We start from the raw sequence: 23417 nt of genomic DNA, 5'->3' as shown, positions 1-23417 counted from the left end.
GCTAGAGTAAGCAAGCTGATATTTCCACCGTTAAAAATGTTCTGCATGCGAAGTCCTATTTTCGATCACCTTTGCATTTATTATTTAGTGTAAAATCGCAAATGAACAGTTGCAGGGAAATTCTATTATGTTGTGTTGCACAAGTTTTTCTGTTTGATAACAATAATATCTGCTATTCTGCCTACTCCACTTAACAAGCTTTTATGTGGGAAATACTCATTTGTTGCATCAAGACGTCAAGGAATGACATAATCTCATTACAAGACACGACATAACAAAACTAATTGCACTATTTCATCAAGTATATTTGATTTAATTAAACTAATTGCACTATTTCATTAAGTAAATTTGATTTAATTCTGTCATGTCTTGTAATGAGATTTCTTTGTCTTTCTTCTTTTTTTCTTTTGAAAACATTGGATTTGTATTATCATGTGATTAAACATGCTGTTGTAAAATAATAATTCCGCGGAAATTCTTTATTTGGGTATTATTCCGCATCAAAGATGTGTAGCTTTACATATATAGCCTGTTTTTCTAAAGTTCCATTTGGCTTTTAATAAGTTTTTTTTTTTTTTGTTTTTTTTGGTAAGATACGGGGAATTCCCCTCCTATCACAGGAGGGGGATGAGGAATCGAACCCCAGTCACACAGGGGGAGATGGAGGGACTAACCATCCCTCCACTCCTCATTCCTCATAAGTTTTATTTAAAAGATACACTCACTACCACTAATACCTAAATCAGGCTATGTATTACCAGCCTTGTCTCGCGGTTTTCGCAGTTTAAGGAAAATATTAGAGAGGTATTCCTCCATTTTTTTTAATTGCACCATTTGGGGTTTTACACTATTCACACAACCTTCTTTGACCATCTTTTGTGATTTATCCGTAAGGAAAAATATAGTCATGTGGGATCTCGTTAAATTCATCTCGACGTCAACTTTTCAAATATCATTTTTTTTTAATTTTTACCTAATTATAACTAAAGATGTTAATGGCCAAAGTATTGCATCGGCAAACGTGAAATGGCAAATGATGCAATTAAAAAAAATGGAGGAAGTAATAAACTAAAGCTTTAGGATTCATTTGGCATCACAATTTCTTTTTTTTTTTTTTTTAGTTGTATGATATATTTCATGGAAAAGAAAAAATAAGTCAAATTTATTAGAATCATCATTATTTGAAAAACTGACTATAAAAAAGTGCAAACTATTTTTGTGATTTCTTGTTTTTTGTTTTTAATTTTCAGAAAATTAAAACAGAATACTAATAAAACGAACACCAACGAAAATTAACAATTTAATTCTTCCCCAATTTAATTCCCTTAATTTTTTAAATTGATTTATCCATTTAATTCTAATCTCTTTCGTAAACTATATGTCAAAAGCCCAAAGCATTATTTTGCACATAATAAATCCGGCCCCAAAGATTAACATAGGTTTTTCTCCTAGAACAACCCAATAAATTCAGGTCCCAATATAGGTTTTTCGATCACGTTAGTACGACTATATAATTATTCTGCTTTAGGATTGGCTCACACAAATTTGTTTTTGGCACCTCCCAAAAGAATCGTCGGTTTTTTCACCATATATCCCTGAGTTTTTTTGTTTATTTATCATATACCCCTAAATTTTTTTAAATTAATCATATACCCCTGAGTGTTCACAAAAATACACCATATACCCTTAAAAATTAATGATTGTTAATTTCTTTAATTATGACCCGAAACCACCCTAAATATCTTCCCCAACCCCCGAAACCACCCACATTCCTTTTTCCCACCCCTAAAACAACCCCAAATTTCCTTTTCTCATCCTCAAAATCAATCATACGGATATGGTTATGGTGATTTGAAGTGGTTTCGGGGGTTGGAAAAAGAAGATGATTGGTTTCGGGGATGGGGGGAAAGATGTAAGGTGGTTTCGATGCATAATTAACCAAATTCCACTAACTTTGTTGTCATTAGGGGTATATGGTGAATTTTTGTAACAACTCAGATGTATATGATGAATTTGAAAAATTTCAGGGATATATGATGAATAAATAAAAATTTAGGGGTATATGGTGAAAAAACCGAAGAATCATAATATAAATATTGGAGGGTTTTTTTTTTTTTTTTATTAATTTTTTGAGGGAATATAAATATTGGAGTTAGGTAAACACATATATTCGATCAAGGAATTTCTTCCTCTATTTTTCGACACTAAGATTTTATGAAAAACACAAGAAAAATTAATGAAGAACAACAATCAAAAATACATATTTTACGTGAATCATTATATAGATTCGTTACGCCCACGGATAAGCATGAGAAGAGTTATATTAATTTCAAATTGATAAAATTAAAGGTTAACTTCTATGAAATTTATACAGGACTCACAAAATAGAAACACAAATTGGGCCAAAAAATATACTCATAAACAAAAAGTTGTAGCCCACATAACAATACTGTAAGTTTCGACGGTGTTCAAAGCGAGCTAATTAAATAATTGATAGTCGTTCAGATAGGGGATTATTGATTCAGATCAAGGCATAATGTCTTATATTTTTTAATTGCTTGTCATTTCTTTGAGAATATAGTTTAGATCTAAATGCACCCTTGGCTTACAAACAACCTTATAACAATATATAGTTAAATATTTAGCTTTATTCCTTGTTTGAATTTTCAAACCATATGTTCTTAGATGAACAAAAGACACCCTATCCAAATTGTAGCTTATTCAACAACTTTTTTCAACTTATTCTCGATCATGGAATTAAAAAAGAACAAACAAGCATTTTTTTTATGAAGAGTAAAGCAGAAGAAGAAAGACACTATTTGCTAGCCCAAAATGATGAGTCTAAGATTTTTACAAGTATTTATTCTTGATTTTGCTATATATGGAATATAGCAAAGTTAAACAACGCTTGAATTAAGCAGTCTTTAATTTTTATTCAGTGAATCTGTTGAAATCCATTGTAGGCTTGTAGCCCACTTGTGAGTTTCTCACATTGAAAAAAGGGGAGAGATGATTAGTTCCACTTTATAAGGTAGAGGAGTTACTCCTATTATTGTCAATTGGTTTTAATATGGAAGCATCTTGGGCTTTGTTTGTGGACCAAATTCTCCTCCTCCTTGTTCCGGTTGCCCGGGTCCATTTCATATTCTCTAAAAATCTAACATGGTATTAGAGTCCGGGTTGCAGGTCTCTTCTTAATTGGGTATTTAATCGCTACTAGATAAGGATTTACCTCGACGGGATGTCCAACCCCTAAGAGGATTATTGATCTGACCTTTTCAGTTAGCTCTGAAATTCTAAGGACATTCACAAGTGAGGTGAGGGTTGAAACCCATTGTAGCCTACCTGTGAATTTCTCACATTGAAGAAAGGAAAGAGATGGTTCCACTTTATAAGGTAGAGGAGTTATTCCTACTATTACCAATTGATTTTGGTATAAAAGCTCCTTAGACTTTATTTGTGGACCAAATTTTCCTCCTTGTTCGGGTTGCCCGGCCCATTTCATGTTCTCTCAAATTTAACAGAATCTTTTTGTTGGAAATTTGTATGACTGAGAATTCCAGCAAGAATTGGTCAGTGGTAAATTTCTGTTAAATACTAATCGTAACCACTTTAATAAACTGTCAAGTCAATGACAAGAAACTGACCATTAATATGCACCTGACCTTTTTATTGTTACTTTCTTTTTATTCTTTTTGAGGCAATAATAGGGTTGGGAATTTTAATTATTTGGGTTGTGTTTAGCTCACCATATTTTGCTTATATGGTTTGATTTGAACTTGTAAAATTTGATATCTGAAACCAATTTTTTTCCTATCCGATCTAGATCTTTTTTTTTTTTTTTTCCCCTAATATGATCCAATGATTTAATAATCTAACTAAATTGACCTTATATGTACGTTTATCCATAAGTAAATACATCAAATGAAATATTATCAGATTTGTATTTATAATATGTACTGTTCCTGGATAAACTAATTCCAACCTACTGAATGGCACATAATTTTCAAGTTTTCAAGTTTGCATGCAGATTTAAAAATAATTATGGGTAGTGCATGAAAATGAATAGAAAATGACCTCTCGAGGTCAATCCTTCAAAGTTCAAACTTCTAATTAAATTTCATTGCCGCAACTCAATAACTTGCAATTGATCTTTACCTTCTACAAAAAGCTAAGTCCAATTAATCAATAACATAATCAATCAATCAATCAATAACTTAATACTAAAATAGACACTAAGAGTGACACATGTTACATCCTGGTGCTATTTTTTCCCTCCAAAACTCCCCTTCCCTTTTTAACCATTTTTTGTGTTAATATTTGATTCTATAATAATATCATCCCAAATTTTTAATATTATTTTTATGACAAATATCCTTTTTTTACTTGGTGTTCATAATTTTTCTATATACTTTTACCTAAATAATTATTCTAACTCCTTTTTAATTATCTTTTAAATGGAGTATGATAAATTAAATTATATTTTGGTGCCTAAGTGCACTTAAGGTGTTCAAAACACCGAGGGATAGGATTTGTGGTGATTTATGCGCTTAAGGTGTTATTTAACACCAAGGTAGTTTAAAAAGGATTCAACATTAAATTTATATGGTCACTAATTATTCAAGAATTAAATTGGTATGTTTGGTTGCTTGAATGAATTATAATGTTTGATTGTGTTATGGTTTGAGAGTCATCACCAAGTATAATTATATGTAAAGCAACGTAAAATGATTGAGATTACGCACCAAAACTCTTAGAACGTATATACCTTGAGTATGAACATATGTGGGGGAGTTATGCAATTGTATATTTGACAATAACTTCTATTGGGAGTACAAGACGCTGTATATTCCTTTTTATAATGCGCAGGAATTCCGCCACTTACAAGTGGTTCTTTTATACTGGCACAGTTAGCTCCCGTATTAGTACCCCTTCATTGGGGCAGGTTAGGGGGAAACCCGTTCAATGCGTAATCAAATTAAATGGACATTGGTATTTGTCTAGTTAAGTGTTGATATCTTATATGCTTGTTTACAGGTGCAACAAGGTAAATTGTGTGATGATAGTATAGGATGAAAGCATGATAGTGTGTTTTATTACACTTATGTACTCAACATTGCTGATTGTTTGTTGTATGTTTGTTTGGCCTTGTCTTTACCTTGGCCCTACGACGACCCATTTCTAATGACGAGTAGTGGGGACAATTAGAGAAGTTTTTTAAGGTGAAGAAGCATTTTCATGATGGGCATGAGTGAAGAGCGAATCATGCTTAGTTTCCATAGGAATATGATGTGTATTACTTGCTTTGAATATTATTTATTTTATTATGCTCACGAGACTAACGTAAAGGTTTTCAGCATTGTTTGGTTTTAAGGGCCTACAATGGTTCTGAGTTGTAGGTTGACTTTGTTTGACTTTACTTTATTTTGGTTTGACTGTTAAGTTGACTTGTTTTGGATAGTTTTAAAACATAGTCTTCCGTTGTGTGTCTTTAATATTTGCCTTAGCCGTTTTCACGGTGGTGGTAATATCTGGTGTTACAGTGTGTGTGTGTGTGTGTGTGTGTGTTGTGCAATTTTGCTAAAATTTTTAGCGGAGATTCTAGTCTGTTGTTTGATTAATTTTTTATATTTATTACAAAGGCATTTTGTAAACAAGTATTTACTCATATGGCCGCTAGACCTGATCAAACCAAGCCCACTTGAAAAAATTCTCAGGTTTATGGAGCGCAAAAAATCCATTTTTGTTTAATTTTTTGCTTTGCCTATTAATATAGATTATGACGTTATAATTTTTATAAATTTGATCTATATGTTTTATTAAATTTTATTTGTTGGATATAATTAATTTTCTTTTAAAAAATTAGACTTATTGTGCATGGTACAGACCTTAAGCTAGTACTAAAACAAATATCGGGAATAACACATGTCACTTCCTGATGTCGTTTTTTCCCTCCAAAAATCATTTTCCAAAAATAAATATATTCTAACTTTATATTTCTTTTCATATATCTTTTTATATATCTTTATTGATTGACAACTTATTTAAGTCAATAAAATTATACTCCGTATATATTTAATTTATATATTATAATAGAAATTAAAGATTCTTATTATTAATATTAATATTATTTACGATTTTTTTTCCTGATATATTACAATCACATGGATTTAATTTATAGTACTAAATAATTTTTTTAAAAAAAACGCTATATTGCATCAAATTGACTTTAACAATAAATCTATAAATATAACTATATATTATAATAAAGGTGAAATCAGGAATGACATATGTCATCTCCTTTTTAAATAATTTTGTGCCATTTTTTTTTGCCAAAGCTTCTTAGAGAATATTTAATACTATACAATAATATTTCCCTTACTATTTGGTAATTATATTCCATTTATAAACATCCAACAAAATATTATTTGTTTATTTAATACTATGCAATAAAATTTTCCTACATATAATTTTGTGACGTAATTCATAATTATTTTATTAGTTGTGCATGTAATACTCCCACTATTTTCTTTACTATGATATAATTTTATTTTTATTTTTGCAATTTGATAATTATTATAAATAAATATAGTGTTAAACTAATACTCCGTAATAAATAGTGAAAATTACCACACATGGCACGAGACCTAATCTAGTAAGCTCATATAATTATCCCATAAAATCCGAAATAATATTCTAACTTTTTTTTTTTAACCAAATAAAAGAACAAAAAAAAGGGAAAAAAAAGGTAAATAAAGTAGTACCTGCATATGGAGTACCTTATACTACGTATCTAGACTAAATTGCAGATTGTAATTCTAAACGGACAGGCCTAATGATCACAAATTCATAGCAATGAGCAATCCAGGCCTGAGGGATGATTGGATTGCTCATAGCAATATCTTAATTTTTTTATTCTAAAATTAAATTCATCAATTTGGGCAATGATTTTATAAAGAAAGTTTATGATTGGATAGAAAATTTGCAAACATTTGATATACAAAAATTAAGGGATTTATTACTTGAGGAGAGCATGAAATTCATTCTTCCTATGGAAGTAATTCAACAAGGATTGCATAATTGTTGTGATTGAGACTTTTGAGAGAGGAAGGTGATGTTGTTTAATTGGAAAATTGGAAATTTTGTGTAAACCATGACTCTTGATCAATTAACATCAATTAAACAACAAAATAAAAACTTCCTCTATATTTTTTTTTTGTCGCAACGGTCTTACTTTTGCACTTCTTAGACACTCCATTTTAACTCCAATTAAGAGGTGTTGCAACTAATTAAACAAATAGAATAAGTAATAAATAATAATTCAATCAGATTTGCCTAAATTAAACCTTGAGTCGATTAAATTGTGTCAACTAAGTAGCGATCGTATTAATTAGGGACAACTTTTTCAGAGGCAACCAATTTATAATATTATTAAAACATAATGGGACAACATGCAATCGCCATGTGTCACAATTCCCTCGATATGATTTGGCGCCAAATCATCGCTATGTGTCACCCTTACGTATCACCCTATGTGTCATCACTCTAAAACTCTTCATATGTGTAACCTTCATACTTAATTTTCCCCAGAATAATAAAACCTATAAGTAATTGCATAATAAATTACAATTAATAATCGAAATTAATCACATACTATTGGTTGTTGATTCCTTGGATGCTAATTTTCCAGATTCAATATCAGCTTAGCAATTAGACCATAACAATTACAAGTATATTACTGCATCTCTCTTTCTATTCCCATATAATTTTTTTCCATTTTTAAATTTTAATTCTAAACTTAACGCAATGGTTTCAAAATGTTATTTAAATTAAAGGTAATTTTTCATTTTGTTTTTAAACAAATTGCAGGATATCGTCCGAGCCACAAACTAGTTTATTGTTTCGAAAACTTATTAGAGAATGTTAGTATATCTTTGGAGATTGGACGAATTGAAGACAACTCTTGCTTGTTTCTTGCTGCTATAAGCTAAGACAATTTTCTAGAAATCATGAGACAAGTAACGATAACATATATTTTATTATTCGATGATAGGATGATAAAACACTATGACATCTCCACAGAATTACATTATTTTTGTCTCGGGAGGCATTCATCACTATCCACACGACCACACTACTATAATTACATTTGATAATAGTATTACAAGCAATTAATATGACACATTAGAAACATAGAACCTTAGGACAATCACTTAAGAGATAACAAGAGTCAAGAGTATACCATCTCAAACTTCAAACATAAGATTTATTGTGCTAGCTAGGTTAAAAGTATGTTGGCTTATAATTTGGGTAGTTCCTTGCCATGAAGGGGTGATTATTGTTAGGAGCACCACTTCCATTTCCATTCACCACTCTCCACTCTTCTCGAGCGCCTTTGTATATATTCCTTTCATACTCAATGACCTCAATTTTTTTCACCATTCCACTTCTTTGCAATTTTTTTATCAAGGATTCTAATTCTTCACCACCACTACTTATTATTCTTGCATGACCATCATTATCATCATCTTCCATCCTCGAAACCTTCCCATAGTTACTAGGATATTTCCAAGAATAATCGCGATTTTTGTTGTTGTTGTTGTGGTTGATCCTTGAGGCCGACTCACCATAACGCCACCCATTTTTATTCTTCACTTCTTGCCCTACTTTATCAACACCCCCGTGTTGGCAGTATTGTTGACTTGGAACATGGCTCACCGAGCCAAGAGGAGGTCGAAGAATGCCACCTTGATACTTGTTCTGCTTGTTTTCGACATGGTTATGATTAGCATACCATGTCCCATTGTCCCAACCGCGACTCCCATCCTCATAATGACGGTTCCAATGACCATCCTTAACAGCCATGTGATCGTGGTCGTGATCATGATCATCCTCATCATCAGAGGTCTCATAAGAAGGTGGGTGATGGGTAACCATCTTATGTATGGATGGTGTTGGAACATGATATTCTTCATAAGAGGGGTACGTAGAACTCCAACGACTTCGTTGCTCATGCATAGAATAGCTCTCTTGTTTATACTCGTACTCGTATCTGCTCATATTGTTTGTCTTGTAAAGAGAATGCTAGTATTTGTTAAATTTGTATTAGCTTGGTAATTTGGTTTACTAATTTTTTGAGAGATATATATCAAGCTAATTTAATTTGTTGGGTATGTTTGAGGTATGATGACAAACTAATTGGATGATGTTATATATTTATATAGGTAGTCGGGTGTCTTGATTCTTGATTCCATGTGATTTTAACTAATTATCATATCTTGGAATTGATCTAGTTAGATAAGGTTCGTTGCATCTACTTTGGAACATCTTCAAAAGACATGTATATAAAATAGATATCTTTTCATCCCTGCAAAGGTCACTACTCACCCCTAGGCCCTAACACAATATTACTTTTAACCTATAATCAATATATAAATCATCGTACCCTAACACAATATTAACACTCACCCCTTACTAATATACAAGTCATTATTCTATATATTTAACCTAGGTAAGCTATTCGTCAAGAAGATAACCCCTCGTCCAACGGGTCATATTAATTTTTTTAATAAGTTCCGCCGAACAAAGTATTAAAATTGATTCTAATTTAATCTAAGAAATTATCTTTGAAGTCGTATATTCTCTCCTCTAGCTCTTTTTACTATGATATATTCTTTCTAATCTAAAGATCACTTATAAACATTATTAAAATCAGCGCGGCACACGGCAAAACACTGATCGGGTAACCCCTGACAAATCGAGTAACCCTTGACCAACCGAGTAACACTTGACCAAGTAACTCCTGACCGACCGAGTAACCCCTGAATAAGTAACCCTGGTCATACGGTGTGGTCAGCTACATATGAAATTTTGTGATTAAAAATTATGAATTCACAAAGTAGAATACTCCGTAAAAAAATGGAATAGAACTGAAATCAATTACTCAGTGCTCGATCAATCCATTTGGAATGGAACAAAGTAGAATACTCCGTAAAAAAATGGAATAGAACTGAAATCAATTACTCAGTGCTCGATCAATCCATTTGGAATGGAATATTAATAAAACTCTTTCAAAATAATAATTATGGAGTTAAAAAAAAAAAAAAAAAAAAAATTGAACAAAATTTTAAAAATATAATTTATCATTCTTCGCACCAATCTAGCGAATGATAATATCTAGCTACATAAATATAACCTACATATTTTGCTTAACCTTTTTTTTTTTTTTTTTTGATAAGTACATAATCTTGTCAAATTGTCTAACCCAACAATACTATGTACGAAATATATGTCATGAAACTTAGGGGGAATTTATTAGCTAGGTGACTCCGCATAGCGTGAATCATGTTAATACGGAGTAACTCTAATGATGTCTGTCATGAAGCTTAGCGGGAATTTTCTAGCTAGGTGACTCTGTATAACATAAGTCATGTTAACAACTCTTATGATGCCTAAATCATGAAGTAATTAGGATTTGTTCGTGACTAAAAATTCTTTATTGAGATGCTTACAACTTCCCATCTTATTCCATTACCATGTATAACGATGATGATTGATAAGGTGCCTTTAATTTAACCGGTATAACGATGGTAATTGATAAGGTACCTTTAATTTAGCCGGTATACAACCTAAAGCGCCTAAAATAAATATATATTTTAGCCGGTAAAAAACTTCACTATTACACTAGCTAGGGAAAAATAATTGATGTTTCAATTATATTAAAGAATCTCATTGCTAGGTTTAAAAAAAAAAGAAAAAAAAAGAAAAAAAAAAAAAAAAAAGAGAAGAATCTCATTGCTAGATGTCGATCGATAAGGCATCAAGTATCTAATTCACCACCGCCCCCCCCCCCCCATAACAACTACGTAGAATAGAAGCTCAAGAGGAATCTTATACTTAAGTCAAAAGTCTTACTTAGGTCAAAAGTCTTGCATGAATATTGACTGCCTAATACCGCAATATTAACTCCAATAATATTCATTGAGCCACTTGTCATTTGCCATTTGCCATTGTACGTCTTTCCTTAATTCATTGTCTTAGGCTTTAATTGTTCTAGTTTACTATACCGTCTTTAAAATAAAGTTCTCTCTAGATTTTGAGCCTAATTTTCATTTTGGGTTAAGGAAAACTAACTTAAACTAGGGTATCTTACGCGTGCGATGCGCGATATAGCTAGTCATGTCTAAAAAATTATTTCAGTTTGCAGTGGCGGATTCAGAATTTAGAGAATAGGGATATGAAATTAAGTTTAATAAAAAAAATTTACAAAATACAAAGTAATATGTGGAGCATAATATTTTTTCCTAACTAAATTTTGAGTTAATAGACCATTTCACTATTGTATTAGTATTTGAGTGTACTATGCACCTTATCTTCGACAACAAGGTTTATAATTGAGTGACTAAATATGTTTGTAAGTAAAAAAAAAAAAAAAATTATCTAAAAGACCTATTATTTGTAACAGTAGGTCTTTTTGATCAAAAGTACTAATCTGCCATGGAAAAAATAAACAATATCACCTAAGAGACCTGTTATTTGTAACAATAGGTCTCTTTGATCCAAAGTACTGGTCCATAATAAGGACCAGTTTTTTTAAATAGGCGCTCTCTTTGAATTTAACACAAAAAAGACGGGCTGCTCTGTTGTTGTGGAAAACTACATAACAATATCTAAGAGAGCTCCTATTTGGTACAGCGGGTCTCTTTTGTTAGCATTTTTTTTTTGGCGGAATGGGGATACGACTCTACCTCTGTGCAACGAAGCACGGACACTCGTAAGTTCAGGCGTGTCCGAGTCGACACGCGTGTCGGACACGGACACGCGTGGGACACGGGGCAAAACGTCTCGGACACTCCAAAAACCGTGTCCGGTTTATTTTTGACGTTTTTGATTTTTGGACACGGGCCGTGTCACCCTTAGACACGGGCCGTTTTGGTATGACACGGGAAATAACCTAAAGTCTTGCTCTCTGCTTTGCCTCTCTGCCTCCCTGCCTATTTCCACTTCTCAATTTCTCATCTTCCTCTCTGCCTCACGCGAAATCAGTCATCACCATTGTCATCACTCAGTCACTGTCGTCGTTGCTCCACCCACCACCCACCACTCCACCGTTCGCATCAACACAGTCAGTTGTCGTCGTTGCTCCACTGTCGTCGTTGCTCCACGCTTGGTGTCACTCAGTCACTGTCGTCGCTGCCTCTGCCTCATTCAATTGCCGCTGTTCGTCCTCAACCACCACCCACCACTCCACCGTTCTCATTGTCATTGCTGACTTGCTGTCCCAGACTCCCAGGTATGGTTCTCAACGTTTTTTTTTTTTTTTTTAAAATTCAATTAATTTTCTGCATTTCAGTTTCATGAATCATGTAATTAGAAATTTAGAAGTTGAAGCTGAAGGGTAATTGGATGTCTCGGACGAAATTTGTGGGTATCAAAGAAATTTTGGTTGAAATTGAAGAAATTTTGTAAGGGATTTTATAGTATAATAATAATAATTGAGTTTTTGGAATCTGGGTTTGGTGAGCATGTGCACAAGAATACCTCATACACTTCTTTCTAAATTTGTGAAAAGTTAGATTTTTTAATTTAATTAATTTTATTTAAATGTATCTTCTTTGAGATCAGTGGAATATTGCTTCTGGATTATTTTTTTCATTTGTGTTTATTAAATGTAGCATGTGGATCCTGGGGTTTTGAAGATGCAATGTTCACTGTGTCTTGATTCCTATTGTTCTGGGATTTGTGTAATTATGTTTGCTTTTATACTTGGAGCTTTGATAGCATTTATCTCCTTCATATTTGGTTGATTAAAGAGTGTATTACCAACGTGAATGACGAGGCTTTATAATTGTGTTATTAAGCTTCTTTGATCTGGTTTTATTATATAAGAAAACTTTGATGCTTTGAGAGAAGTTTCTAATTTTAGTTTTGATTAGTGGTTCTATAAGTAGAAAATTCAGTTTTTGTGGTTCTTGTTGTTGCTAATTTTGCTGTGATGTGAATAATGTGTTTTGTTGGACTTGTTATGGTTAATCATGACTATCTTCATTGATATAAACTAGTGTATTTGGTTTGATGGTTTCTTGATATGTATGAGACTATGTCCGTACACTTAGTTCATTTACTTGTTTAATTAAAATTGTGTGTTTTGAGGCTAATTATTTAGTGTTTTATTGAATTAGTTGTCAAATTCTCGTTTTTTTAATATATTATATGACTTGTTATACGCCGTACCCGTGTCCCCTATTTCAGGATTGCCGTTTTCCCGTGTCCGTGTCGTGTCCGTGTCCGTGTCCGAGTCCGTTTCCGTGCTTCCTAGCCTCTGTGTACCCTCCTAGATCTGCCACTGTCAGTTTGGCCTTACGTCACAATTATAATTGTTAATAGTATTAATGAATGAAAATATATAAACAAATTTTTTTAAGGGTATAAATGTCCGCACACTATTCTTAAGAGTTCAAAAAAGAGAGACAATTAACATTTACGAGGAAAAATTAGTAAATAAACATTTAAAAAAAAAATTGTTCAAACACTATTCATAAAAATTATCTCAAACTTATTAAAAGGTAGGGATAACACAATAAATCAAGTTTCTTCATTTATTATCACTCACTTAAAAGCATCTGCTAGCTACAACGATTGTAGCTAGCTGTGCCACCTAATATTTCTCAAGCTACATGTAACTCTAGCTACTATTTCTCCATTAGTTAGCAATAAACATTATAATATTGTTGGTCCCACATAATATTCAACATCCTATTAAATATTTTACACTAGTAATATTTTTTTGATTACTTTGCAATTTAAAATTAATCATTGGCGAAAAAATATTTGTATTGTAGAAATTACAATGATAAAAAAAAAAATTACCCGTTTAATTTTAAGTCGTTTTGTTTTTCCAACATCAATATTGAATTTTTGAAACTCTAAAATTACTACACTCTTCGTTTGTGCGAGACAAATGCATGCGCACAGTGACACGAGTCACACGACAACAATTTAATTATTTAATAGTACAACCTCATGAATTTAATTACCAAAGAACACATTTACAAGCATATATCAATTACCATGACCAGCTAGCAACTTTGGGATCGTTTGAGCAAGCTACAAGCTCTTTCATCCACATTAAAGCATCTCCAATGGTTGATAGTAGGAACTTACTTGCAATTTTTTAAGAATATATAATAGTAGCCCAACCATTGGAGAGGAAAAAATTAACCCTGCTTGCAAGCAAGTGTTGCCAAACAAGCAGGGTTGCTTGAAAAAAAAAATCCAATCTTTAAATGACACATGAAAGCTTAGTTTTTATTTTTGTTATTTTCTTTTTAATATTGATCATGCAAGCTACATGGTATTGTATCTAAATGTTAGGCAACTTGTAGCTTGAAATTGATGTTACTTGAAAAAGTGATATAGCATGGCAAGCTACGATATCTTGTAGCCTACTGTTAGAGTTGCTCAAATCTTGTTGCTCAAAATTTATACTTAATTGCAAGCTGGTACTTCTCTTTTTCCGCTGCTGCTGCTAATATGCGTTTCTTACGTACTTCTTAAATCTGGTGGTGTGACTCGTGTATTGACTATTGATTACCTCAACAATTGGGGATAATTAGGCTGTTTATAATCCAACAAAGCCAATTAAGATGAGACATAACTAGTGAGAAATCGTACTAATTGTGAGGAAATCTATGTGTTGCTATATATATACTTTTGCATAATTCCCTAATTGAAGTTTTTTATGATAATGAATTTCATATTACTACATTTTCACAAATAGATTGAAGTTTGTAGCTATGATAATATTGATTATGAATTTCATATTACTGCATTAACACAATTAAATAGACTAGTGTCCATTTTTTAACTCTTGCCGGGGGCCTTGGGCTTCAGAGGTTATTTACAAGTTATGGGCTTTGGACCTTTCTAGGCATATCTGGCTCGTCGTAAAGATAATCAAAACCAAGCCCAACAAGCTGTGGTGCTAAGTTGTTAATTACTGCTAAGCAGATTGATATTAAATTTTAGTTTTGATTTTAATTAGTAGGTTATTTTGATTTTTTTTTTTTTTTGTTATTATAAAATAAAATACTTTCTCCGTTCCAAATTAGATGACACATTTGACTTTTAACACTATTCACAAACACTACTTTGACTAGATTTTGTGATTTATAGCTAAGAAAAAACAAAGTTTATTGGATATTGTTAGATTCATCTTAAGGTGTATTTTCAACATATCAACTCTTATAATTTTTACTTATTGATAGTTAGAGGTATTTAAATAAATTCTTGCATTGACAAACGTGTTAAAAGAAACATGTCATCTAAGTTAATACTTTAAATGATGACTTGATTATCACTTTCATTAAGAAACTAGAAAAACCCGTACAAATAAATGAAGGTAATGGGGCGGTTAAGTTGTTGCTTTGTACATGAGAAGGGAGAGGTTAACGTTGTAGTTTTATTGGGGATTGAAAGTGACTAAATACGACACTAGGTTAATTGCTTGGGCCCTTTGGCAATCAACCCAAGAAACTTCGACGCATGCATTTATTCTAGTTCTACCCCTCTCATATAAGGAAATCAAGCTAAGTTTGATTTAGTGGAAAGGAGAGTATCCGGAGATTTAATCTCCACTAGTGATAACTTAGGGGAGTGATATTTCCTCACCTCCCCCCACCCCGCCCCAATCTCTCAAATTATCTAGCCTGTTGATCCGGACAGGGTTGATCTGTGAGGGGTTTCGGCCTACAAAGACCCTTCATGTTATCATCCAAAAAAAAAAAACCCCTCTCCTATAAGGAATACGTAGAACCACTTCGAAGAAATTTGGATGGATTCGATTATTGGATTTAAGGTGGTTTAGTTTTAGTGATAGAGTATAAAAAATATTCTTTGGCCTCAACCATCAGTTTAATATTTTGGTTGAGATGTTTCCTCTAACATGGTATCAAAGCCAGCGTGACACAAAGGTCACAGGTTCAAATTTCATCCACTCCCCCCCCCCCTCCACTTTCTAGTGGAATAGTTTACGTAGGGCCCATGCTGCATCCACACTTCAATCCCAACGGGCTCTCATGTAAGGAGTCATGATAGAGTATAAAACATATTTTTGGACCTCAACCATCAACTTAATCTTTTTATTGAGATGGTCCTCTAACATTCATAACTGTCGACTAAACTCATGACAACCTTAACAATTACGTTCGTCTTTGTTTTTTTTTTTTGGAATGAGCAAAGTTGTCACATTTTTCGAAATGAAAAATAATATACGTGTCTTTAATACAACAGTTTTATTTTTACTTTGATGAAACCATCGAAATTAAATTGATAATATTGACTAATCAAAACAAATATCACATGTTCAAGATGCAACATGCATCATTCCACTCTTGTTACTGCTTAGGAGCTCCCTTCTCTATAATTTGACAAATTCAATTTTGGGGACACTAATAAAATCAACTCGATTGTGGCATGAAATATTCTTTGAAACTTTGACGACTACAGTTGCTAAATCATTAATTGGGTATTTAAAACCTATCCAAGGTGACAATCTTTTTGTCCACAATAACAATATTTTTTTTTTCTTTTTCTTTTTTGGTGTTTAAAGAGCTACAAGGGCGGTGATGAGAATCGATCCCAATATCTTCAGAAATCGAGGGAGGAGCTCTAATCACTTGAGCTATATCTCACTCTCTGGACAATAACAATATGAGGAAACAACAATCCCTCTAGAAAAATGGATCACATAAAGCACATAACTCATAGGCAGAAGGGCACAACTCAAAAAGAACGATTGGTGGCATGAAAATTAGCATACAAGCACGGATCAAAATTAAATTTAAAAGCTTTAATAGATTGACTAAATGACGAAATTAGAGTAGATCTTCTTTGGTGACCCATTCAAACCTACTTGTATGTACTAATTCATGTGATGCTAACCTAACGGGAAAAAAATCATCAAAATTTAAAAATGACTGAACCATCATATATAGGACCCATCAACTATTCCCCCCACATACAACCAATTGAAGACGATAGGCAAAGGACAGGCAAAGTTGCAAAGAAGAAGGACAAGCACAAATTTTGTGATTTGTGATGCCCACTTAATTATTTCTCTATCGGTTTACGAATAACTCCACTGTATTTGTGACATGTTGACAACTTTCTTTTAACGCAAAAATTGGTGCTCCATGATATTTGATATTTAGGCTTCAATCAACACAAAAAAAATCTTTTTTTTTTCCCTTTTTTTTTACAGAAAAGTTCATATCTTTTGATACATCTATAACCACCACCATAAAACAGGACAATAGTAGAATATACTCGGATTTTCAAGAGATTTAAATTAATTTGATTTCCTATTATACTAATCAAACTAAGTACAAGAAGTGTAAACCATAGATCTAAAAAGAAAGTTCAGAAGACAAATATTTTCGCCATCTTATTTAACTTAATCTCTAACTAATTGATCATAAGAGTTACCATCATACGGAGTACTAGAGAAAATATGCAATAAGCCATTTGTTTTCACATAGATCGAGTGAATTGAACCATACATATATGGAGCAAGTTTTAGATAGTATTATCTCAGAATAATTTTTAAAATGAGCAAAGTAAAATAATAAAACTCTAATACAAAGTATAAAAAACCTCGTGCCAAACCGTTTCAAAAAAAAAGAAAAAAATTCCTGTCAAAAAATAGAAAAGTCAGTTTGATCTCGCAGTAAGTTCTTAGACTTGCTACCATTCAAAACTTTGTCATTGATAAGATAAAATAATCTACATCCAAGATTCCAAGTGTGTAATAATCGTATAACACGTAGCTCCAAAAAATATACACAAATAACACTCAAACTATACAATATTAGTTCATCTGTTAATAAGATTATAAGAACCTGTCCACTACAAAAGTAGGATTATAAAAATTTTGTTCAAAAACAGCAGGAAACTTATATAAATTAAAGTTACAAATGATTAATTAATTAAATATACTACAACTAGAACTGGGTAAGCAGACATGACAACCATGAAGCACATGACAATAATAAGGACAGAGTACTTCAACATGGGAAGTTAGCCAAACGCAACCTCAATCTAGGCCCACTTAGAATTTTCTTATATTCATCAGCATACAAAAAATATCTAAAAACTTTTAAGCTAAAGTTTTCATTTTCCAAAGCAAGCAAATATAAATGTCTATTTAAAAATAATAATTGTAATTCATTCTCCATAAATGGATAAAGTATTCCACTTTTCAAATCTGGTTATTTTAAGGTAAGGTGATTTCAGGTTCGGAATAGGTTAATTTTTGGGTCGCACTTTGAACAACCCTTTTTTGTGTATTTTCTTTGGGTTATTTCTGAATATAAGAGTTATGGACGGTTTTTCGGTCGTGTACAGTTTTGCTAGCTCTACTTGAAAATATCCCCTTCTGTTGACAACACTAGTAAGTGAAGAATGACTCAGAAACCTTAATAGAGAAGGCATTTAGTGGTATACGAATACAACAGCAATAATTCTTCCTATCCAGCGTTATATACTATACCACAGCTGTCTGAAAACATCTTTCATCTACCGGAACGCTTAGAATGAAAAACTCCCAGCAAACTAACAGATGGATTTTTCTTCTTCTAAATTGGTTTATTCTTTTCTTTTTCGCTTTCTTTGCCGGGAAAGGGGGGGGGGGGGGCGGGGGGCAAAGGGGTTGATCATAGCTTGTAGCTTACAATCATCGAACATGATTCATGAACATTGTAAAGGGTAAAGCAAGAACGGGAAAAAAAATTAACGAATTGGATAAATGAGAAGTAAGCCAGAAGAATCCATAGAACACAGTATAGCAAAGACAGGAGGTGAAAGAATATACGAATATATTAGTCTAAAACCACAACACAAAACTGTCTATCGCTCGAAACAGCCTCTCAGCATTTCCTCAATCTAAAAGAGTATATGAGATTAGTCATGCCATACCAAGCTAGCTCCTCCAGGCATGATCCAACAGGAAGTTCCCTCTATAAGTAATTGGATATGTACCAATTTTCCAAACAAAACCGAGCCCCAGGAATTAGATATGTACAGAACTCCCAAAAACTCCGATTGACCAATGTGATTCCTCAAACATCACAGAGAAAAAAGTTCTGGTCAAATGTATCTCGGAATACCACCCTAAAATAGGTCAAACCAGCCGCATCAGAAAACCAAAACCGGCTCAAGAGGCTCACTCGCTTTCTCTGACACAATTTCCAGGCAAGAGGAATTTATACTTATCAGCATTCTCCAAAAGATACGATGGTAGATGAACAGCAGAATAAGAATGAGGGACAGGTCCCATCTTTCCGATGATTGCCTTAAACGTGTATTCCTCGGGTAACATATCAAACAAGTCGGCCCCTTTGCAGATTACACTCTGAATTCTTTTGGGGTTCAAGTAGTGAGAAAACCTCACTCTGTCACTGTGACTATAAGCTTTCATCTTGAAAATAAACTCACTTATACGGCGGAAGCAAAAGCTGCAATGCCACCCAGCATCAGCCAATTGGACATCAGTTTGTCTGTAATGAGCATACCTCGTCTTCCCTGTCTGATATTTGTGTATCGAAGCCCTCCAACTGTTGTTATCCACAAGAAATTCAAATGAGTACAAATAGTTCTTTAGCTGCAAATGAAGGACCTCAGGGGTATCATCACACCACCTTAACAGATTTATGGTATGCCTACTTGGTATCTCATCAACATCAGACATTATCAATAAATCATCATCTGAAATACCCGCAATTCTTAGGAGTTGATCCAATGCAACACGCTGATATGCTTCCTCAACAAACGGATTCTCACCCTTAATGAACCGACCCCCAATAGTCCCATAAGTCAAACGAGGCTCAACAAATTTGAACTGATCTCTATTGGCAGCAAACACCAGAGGCTTTGGCAACCCTGTGAATGTAGAGTTCGACTCAAGAAGCACAAATTGTGTAATGTAAGGGTACAGCTCCTGCCACCTTATATTGAGTACGTCAACTTCATTGCTAAACAGAACCGCATCATAAACTCGTCTTGGATACTCACGAACCCCCCAACCGTGAAGCTTACAGAGATTTTCCATGGTCACATTTTCAGTGTAGTAGTGTGGAATAACATTGAAAGGCTTTGGTGGTTTCTCCCACAACGGTCGGAGAAAATATGTGATTTTCTGGCCATGTATATAGATGCCCAAGGTGCACATCGGTACGATCAAGAACAAGAACAAACAGACCTTCAAATCGATCCCTCGAAGAACACAGCATAATCTAGACATGCTTGATTTGCTTGACTGCTAGAAGATAAACAGAACATATTTCATAAGTAACTGAGTAATCAACACCATATCTTAAAATTCAGATTCAAAAAAAGCATGTACCAATTTCTTCATACTCAACAAATCCAATCCTAAATGTCTATACCATTCAAAATTTATGTTCTTTATTGTTATATCAGAAACATTGAAATGGAATAATAATCATACAAATTGCAAAATAAAACACAGAATTCATTAGTTTCAAAGAGAAGCATTGAAACTTCTAGAAGAAACCCAATTCAAAATATATAATTAAAACCAAATAGATCTATACAGGTGTATACAATCAGGGACACATATTAATAATGTCATTAATTCCATTAATCCTAAATTGAAAATTCAAAGATGTTCTGAAGAACATTCAAAAGATTCACAAATACCCAGATGAAAAAACTAATAAAAATCAACAAATTAATCAGAAATCAAGCAAATTCAATCAAACAAATTAAAGGGAATCATTCAAATAAATCCAATAATGTAAAGAAAATTCAGATCAAAAAAAAAAATCCCAAAATTTGTAAAAATATAGAGAGAGAAAGTAATTACCTGGCAACAACAATCTTTGCACAAACTATCGGTTTTTTTGGAACAATAATGCCCACCTTGTTCAGCCATCAACAACATTTTCTCTGCTAAATCTTTCGCATTACCCGTTTTCGTCGACATCACAACAAATTTATAATTTTTTTTTTTTCAATCAAATTTAACCCAAAAAATTTCAGGGAAAAAACCCAGATATTTCAGGAAAAAAAAAAACTCCCACAAATCTCAGTTTTATCTCTTCTATCCAACAAAAATTTCCCAACTTTTTTCAGTAATTTTGCAAATGAACGAAACCCAGGAATAAAAAAAATCAAAATCTGGAACAACAATAAAACACAGATTGGCGAAATTGCAGGCGATTTGTTTTTCCAGTATGCAAAAAAAAAAGATAATGAAAAACTAAGGAAAAATATATACTTGTAGTTGTTATATAAGTAATTTAAAGGAAAAAAATATGAATAATAATAAAAATATAGTTCAAAAGAGAAAAGAAAGGGAAAGAGGGTTATGTGGCTAAATATATGATAATGGGGCGCAGTTGTTAAGACTTTTTTTCAGGCTTTTTAGGGAGAGATAGCCGTTTTCCTTCTGTTTTTTTTTTCATTATATGAAAATCATATATTATACGATTAATTTTGTTTGTCATATATATTTTAATATTATTGTGACGAAGTTAACCGTTTTATAGGTGTATGAATTTATTGATTAGTGGGATAACAAGGGTATTTTAGTCAATATAGTAGACTAGGATTTTGGTTGAGTTATAAAAGACGCGTTTAGAAGAGTTTCCGAGTTATTGGATTGACTGACTCAATCCACGGGTTGGGTAACGGAAACTTAAGGTGGTGAGGTTTACTTAAGAGTTGTGGAAATTTAAGAAAACTTTTTGTTTTGTACTTGTTTGGATTTGATTGGTATGAGTAAATCACCTTTGGCATTCCTATGTCTATTTTCACATTACTACTTTCTTATCTCTTTTCTAAGGCGGTAATTTGATCACATTGTCAATTGTTATATTATGATCTGATGATTCTTAAAAATGAAATCACAAAAGATATTTATAGATTATTTAGTAATGTCTTGATTGTATTAGCTAAACCAAAATTAACATATACGAGTAGCATTAACATTACAAATTAGCACTTTTTTAACTCGCAAAGTATATTTTGTCGTTACCATAATGTTAAAAGTGCGTGCTGGATAAAACTAGGTTATGCTCATTTTAATTCGCTTGAATTTAGGTGTTATGTTCTAAACTTTGTTAACACATAAGCTTTTGATCTAATTGATCGTTTATAGTCCTATCCAATTTGTATGGTCTATACTAAATTAGGATGATACTCTGTAGGTTTTACAAGTAAAAATATTTTGTGTTGAAAAAATCTATTTTAATATAAATCTACTACAAATAAATTTATAATATTCTTATCAAAAATAAGTATCAATAAAATAAAAATGAATGCAAATCCGACTCACCTACATTTAATGCCTTTTAAAATTTTAACTTGCATCGTAAATGTGGGTGCAGAGGATCATCCTTGTGCTGTTGTGCAACATAAACGTTCTCCTTTGCTCAAGTGTGTGGGGTTAAGTAACGTTGAGAACATTAACACCCTTTTGTGTTTTGTCACAAAAAAAAGAATACACTTTGTAAATAACAGCAACTTTTATCTTTGGTGTGAAAAATAAGACAACAGTACATGTTATTTGCCCTTTTTCTCTCATAATAATGGCAAAACATGCTTTGTAAATAACAGTAATAAAAAGAGTCAATCAGATATGACTAACTAAGTAATTAGTGCATGAAATTATGAGAGGAATAAGCTGAATGAGGCCTTGTGGCCGGGTAGGCTCCCTTCCACTTCTCTCAGAGAATAATCTCTTAAATCATAAATGGTGCAATTCTTGTTCTTAGTACAGATATAAGGTATAATCGTACCATGCATACAGTATAAAGATAGGATGTTGGCATAAATCATAATTGGTGCAATTCTTGTTCTTAGTACAGATATAAGGTATAAGCGTATAATCGTACCATGCATACAGATACAGTATAAAGATAGGATGCTGTCTAATACGAATGCATGAATCTATTTAATTAGTGATATCGGAAGTGTGGAAGATAGCATCTTAAATCGTCTAACCTCTTTGAAATTATTGAAAAATACCTTCAATATGAAATCAGAGTGCATTCAATGCACATGATTTTCACTAGATGGACTTATATTTGAACATAGGTAAACTTATCAGTTCATCTAATCTGATCTCATTATCCTGAATTCATTTGAACTTATTAGACCATATTATTTTAGTTTAGTTTTTTAATAATGAACTTAATTATTGCGTATTAGAACCAATTTAACCTTAGTTTTCATGAAATAAGTGAATATGAATTAGAACACAGTATTTTAAGGCTCACTCAATTGTTGTCGTTTTTAATTTCCTATTCTCAGTAACTTTTTATAAAAATGAAGCAGAAATATAAAATCTCCTCTATTCTACATGCCAATTTTAAAGGAAATAAACCGTTAAATCCCTA

The 23417-nt window shown here is 32.5% G+C and overlaps 1 protein-coding gene across 2 annotated transcripts; it reads right to left on the bottom strand.

Moving 5' to 3' along the window:
* Positions 1-18776: 18776 nt before the first annotated feature.
* LOC110709383 lies at positions 18777-21687 on the bottom strand. 2 transcript variants are annotated; one of them, XM_021887597.1, is made up of 2 exons: positions 20882-21687; positions 18777-20314 (listed from the first exon to the last, which is right to left on the bottom strand). In XM_021887597.1, the coding sequence occupies exons 1-2, from the start codon at positions 20999-21001 to the stop codon at positions 19220-19222; spliced, it is 1215 nt and encodes a 404-aa protein (XP_021743289.1). In that variant the 5' UTR covers positions 21002-21687; the 3' UTR covers positions 18777-19219. The 2 variants fall into 2 exon arrangements, with proteins under 2 accessions (XP_021743289.1, XP_021743294.1); XM_021887602.1 differs by having other exon boundaries at positions 18777-20311; positions 20882-21679.
* Positions 21688-23417: the final 1730 nt, after the last annotated feature.

This window comes from Chenopodium quinoa, unplaced genomic scaffold (genome assembly GCF_001683475.1).
Source record: "Chenopodium quinoa cultivar QQ74 unplaced genomic scaffold, ASM168347v1, whole genome shotgun sequence".
Lineage (NCBI taxonomy): Eukaryota > Viridiplantae > Streptophyta > Magnoliopsida > Caryophyllales > Amaranthaceae > Chenopodium > Chenopodium quinoa.
Note: the sequence above shows the minus strand (reverse complement) of the source record. Positions and strands in the feature narration are given on the sequence as shown.